We start from the raw sequence: 4,206 nt of genomic DNA, 5'->3' as shown, positions 1-4,206 counted from the left end.
CAGGTAATTAAAAATTTTGGCAAATTGCTAAAATTTTGGTAATTAGCGGGTTCTAATTTAGCAAATTTGTGGCCATGTGCCATTGAGCATGCACATACTGGTACAAAGTTGTGGGTTTTAATTTGGCAAATGGCTATCAAAATGCCAAATTCACCAAATTTAGTTCAGTCCCTCCGCAATTTCCCATAATATAGTATGTTGCTTATTAATGTAACAAGAATCGCCCACACTGTAAATAATATCAACTATACATAGTAGAAATACATTAGAGAGGCTCCTACACGTATACTTTATAGCAGGTAATTTTGGAGGGGGAAAACTTTTTTTTGTCACAAATACCTCAAACTTTGTACATAGCTTAAGTACATCAATATGTATCAGAAACCGTAATAAAATTGGGGTAATTTCAGAGCCATTTTTTGTAATAATAATTTCATGCTTTCCTTCCTAAAATGTTCTACTCAAGTAATTCACTCAAGAATGAATAGAGACTTCGAAAACCTTGGTCCCCCATGACTATTGCTACAATACAACAGTAACGGTACTGTAATACTTATACTGCCACCCACTCACACACACACACAGTATTACATACCCTAGCTTGCTCTAATTAATTTAATCTAGTCTAATCTAACTGGATCTAATGTTCAATAGAGAAAACAATAGAATGGGATTTACTTCACATCACATCAACTCATTGATTCCAAACATCACAATTTAGTTGTTGATAAAAAATTGAATTTCTGTAGATCTATGCATCACAGCTTTATTTATGCATCATTTTTTGGCAATCGTCAAAAATGGTAATCATAATGATTCATCACTTAATATTGACTGTTACAATAATAAAGTAAAAGATTCTCACTAAGCTCATTAAAGACTATCATTAATTATAATTAGTGGTCATACTCTTTCATTAGTGCACAAACACAATTATGAATATCATTAAAGATTCCACCCACTATGAATATTATATTTCCTGTGAAAAGTTGATACACCAACTTTATTCATAATTGCCTAAGGCATCACCATTGACTATACACATAATTAATATTGATCAATATATTGAATATTAGCAAACCCACCCACCCACATTAGAGAGGCAGTAAACATTACTATTGCAACACAGCAACACAGCAATTTATCTTAATAGCAACTTATAGTTAATAGTGTTGTTCTATTTGAGTTGACTATTGTTAAATTTCAAGCAAGAGATGAGCTGTGAAGCTGGAGTACAAGCTGATCAAGATATAGTAAGCATAGTACACTGAAAAATAATCATAATGATATAATAATTTCTTCAATAGGAAATTTATGAAATGAAACAAGAGGTTATACAAGCTTCGGTAAAAGCACTAATATTGCCTTTTAATATTTTAGCTACACTAATCGCGTATGGGGCATTGCTGGAAACAGGAGAGTTCACTGAAAGCAGTCAAATGTTCACATATATTGTCTTTCTGGGATATGGTGGACTTGTTCTCGGTTTTTCTGTAGCAACAATGGTAGTCTTTGGTATGGCTTCTCGTAACAAATGTAAAGTTTTTGAACAAATACTCTGGTTTATTTTGGACGTTGTCCTGGCTGCTGGTGTATCTGTTGCATACTTTGTGGGAGATAACATGACTATCATGAATGATGCTGAAACTAGTAATGATAGCGAAGAAGTAGATCTAACTGTAATATCAATTCTAATACTCATTGGTGCAAAGTTAGGATTCGAAATTATTCCACATTTAGTAAAATGTGGAAAAAGTGTTAAAGAAGCTATATGTATGCGCATATGCAAGACAAATGATACCTGCTCTCCTGACAAAAACAATAATTCACCAAATGAAGTACAATTTTACGAATCATTGTTCTATGCAGTAATATTAACCATGGCTGTTGTTCCAGAGGTTGATACAACCTATACCATTCTCTATAATCTCGTTAGTCTAACAACCAATATGTGTCGTACAAGGAAATATAACGTGCTGTGGGTAATGTATGGCGGAATAATGTTCATTGTTATGTTAGAAATTATATATAGAGTCTCTGAAGCATTTAAAAAAGGTGAAAAAAGGAATAAAAATCCCAAGGGCTGGCTATATATTATTTTTTTATCTATTATAGCAGTGTTAGCAATAATAAGCAATGGGCTTTTCTTTGTTGCTGACAATGAATTACCACTAGACTGCACATCACCTTTCAACATCATGACGCATACAAGGGCTAACTATAAGCTTAGAGTAGCATTTTTAACAATTTCATTAGCATTTTCATTGGTTATACTAGTCATTGGAATAAGTAGCTGGTTATACTTTCTTTATCAATATTACTTGTACAAAAAATCAAAACCTGGCCCAAGTAACTCACCTAAAGAATTGAAGGAATCAACACAGGACAATAAAACTTTGAGCACTTCAATGTAAGTCTTGTTGACTCAGGTGCTGAAAGACTGTAATTAATAGTAAAACTTATTATTCCCAATTTCATTGCCAATGAAGTGTCATGCATAGCTTATAATTTTTACACAAATTTAGTTTTTGTAGTTACTAGACTAGTTACATCCTTTATGGTATCATAATATTTTGAGTTTTAATTTAAATTCAATTAAAATCAATTATTACATTTATTAGAGTTAAAGTATGATCTTACCCCTGCTTGAAGGAGCTCCTCTCAGAACTTAAAGGAAGAGTTGATACCCTGTAGAGCTGCTTGAACTCTCGGTCATAACAACTAGCTAGATTTATACCAAGTGAGACTGTGAGAGGGCAAATGACTGATCTAGATGTGGGCATCGTTAGATATAACCACTAGCTGCTCCAATACAATGCATGCAGCCTTGAATTATATTACTGAGTGTGTACATGAATGGTGTCATGGTTTATCATTAACTGAGCAAGGGTTTCAGAATCTCAACTACTCCCCTATTCAAAAATTTGAACTGTTATCCATCATATTAAGGAATGCAGACGCTGGATATAGTGTCAGCGCTACCTTTATAAAGCATGCAGTAGGAAAAGTTCATCGTGGGTTGCACACAATAAATAATCAGCCACACCTGTGAACCAAAGCGTGGGCGTGCCGCTTCCTGTTAGCACATTACTTTAGCAAGTTTACACCTCAAGGTGCTAGCCAGAGTGTCAAAAATCTGCTTCTTGCTTTACTATAAGTGCTAAATTCAAAATAAAATGTATTTTATGTAAAATAAGTGTGCCTCCAGGCTCCAGTTCAATAATAGTCATCATAATCATCATAATAGTCTTCATAGTCACTATCATATTCATCAGATCCATACTCATCCTCCTCCTCATAATCACGAGTAGTCCCATCATAATAGTCTTCAGAATGAGGAACATAATGGACAGCAGTTGAAGCTAAAGAATGAGTTGGTCCTACCGTAGAAGACTCATCGGAGCTCATCCATATTAAATTACAGTTATTTTTCTCAATGAATTTATCCAGTAAGCTCTCTATGGTCTTATTGCCTCTGTATCTAGCATTAACAACAATACAATCAATGTTCTCTGAGAGAGAGACAGGCCCATGGACTTGCACCTATATTTAATAGTAGAGATAAAACAGTATTTAATGGTAATAGTTATTTTAGTGTCACCCACTTACTTCCTTATAGTGTGTTATCATTGTTGATTGAAGGTAAAGCTTACGATGAGTAGCAACATCAAGAATCTGTAGTGAAGGGAGAGAAGTAACTACTGCATAGCAGGAAGTTTTGGAGGGAGTTAAATTTGGTGAATGGCTAAATTTTGGCGATTGGCGATTTTTAATTTGGCAAAATGTGGCCACGTGCTATTGAGCATGCGCATAATGGCTCAAAATGGCAGGTTTTTATTTTGGTGAATGGATATCAAGACACCAAATTTGCCAAATTTAGCTACCTCCAAAATTTCATTCTATACGGTAATATAATGATTAATAATCAAAAAGGAAATGTATAATAATGTAATAGACAAACATTAGAAATTGCAATGTCTAGTGTATGTACATGCTTACAGCTTTTAGTTCATTGTCTGAATATTCATTGAGTACATTACCGTAATGCTCACAGCAGGATAGCTTCACACTTGATGAAGAAGTGTCCATTGAAGCAAAAGTGGTACGTAAACGAACTTTCTTTAACTAAAATAAAAATACTAAAATTTAAAAGTATTCTATTTACTGACAATCTAATACATTGGCAGTCATAAATATAATGAGTAT

At 33.8% G+C, this 4,206-nt stretch overlaps 2 protein-coding genes across 3 annotated transcripts; one reads left to right on the top strand and one right to left on the bottom strand.

The window, feature by feature from the left end:
• The first annotated feature begins 382 nt into the window (after positions 1-382).
• Positions 383-2,579, top strand: LOC109586020 (uncharacterized). Of its 2 annotated transcripts, XM_020002188.1 has the most exons (3): positions 383-1,253; positions 1,308-1,331; positions 1,381-2,579. In XM_020002188.1, the coding sequence occupies exon 3, from the start codon at positions 1,440-1,442 to the stop codon at positions 2,412-2,414; it is 975 nt and encodes a 324-aa protein (XP_019857747.1). In that variant the 5' UTR covers positions 383-1,253; positions 1,308-1,331; positions 1,381-1,439; the 3' UTR covers positions 2,415-2,579. The 2 variants fall into 2 exon arrangements, with proteins under 2 accessions (XP_019857747.1, XP_019857746.1); XM_020002187.1 differs by having other exon boundaries at positions 1,308-2,579.
• A 558-nt stretch (positions 2,580-3,137) lies between these two features.
• On the bottom strand, positions 3,138-4,153 carry LOC109586021 (uncharacterized). The gene is made up of 3 exons (XM_020002189.1): positions 4,000-4,153; positions 3,610-3,675; positions 3,138-3,543 (listed from the first exon to the last, which is right to left on the bottom strand). Exons 1-3 carry the CDS (start codon positions 4,087-4,089, stop codon positions 3,217-3,219), a joined length of 483 nt encoding a protein of 160 aa, XP_019857748.1. The 5' UTR covers positions 4,090-4,153; the 3' UTR covers positions 3,138-3,216.
• Between the last annotated feature and the right edge of the window lie 53 nt (positions 4,154-4,206).

This window comes from Amphimedon queenslandica, unplaced genomic scaffold (assembly GCF_000090795.2).
Source record: "Amphimedon queenslandica unplaced genomic scaffold, v1.1 AMPQUscaffold_12965, whole genome shotgun sequence".
Classification (NCBI taxonomy): domain Eukaryota; kingdom Metazoa; phylum Porifera; class Demospongiae; order Haplosclerida; family Niphatidae; genus Amphimedon; species Amphimedon queenslandica.
This window is presented reverse-complemented; position numbering and strand designations above follow the sequence as displayed.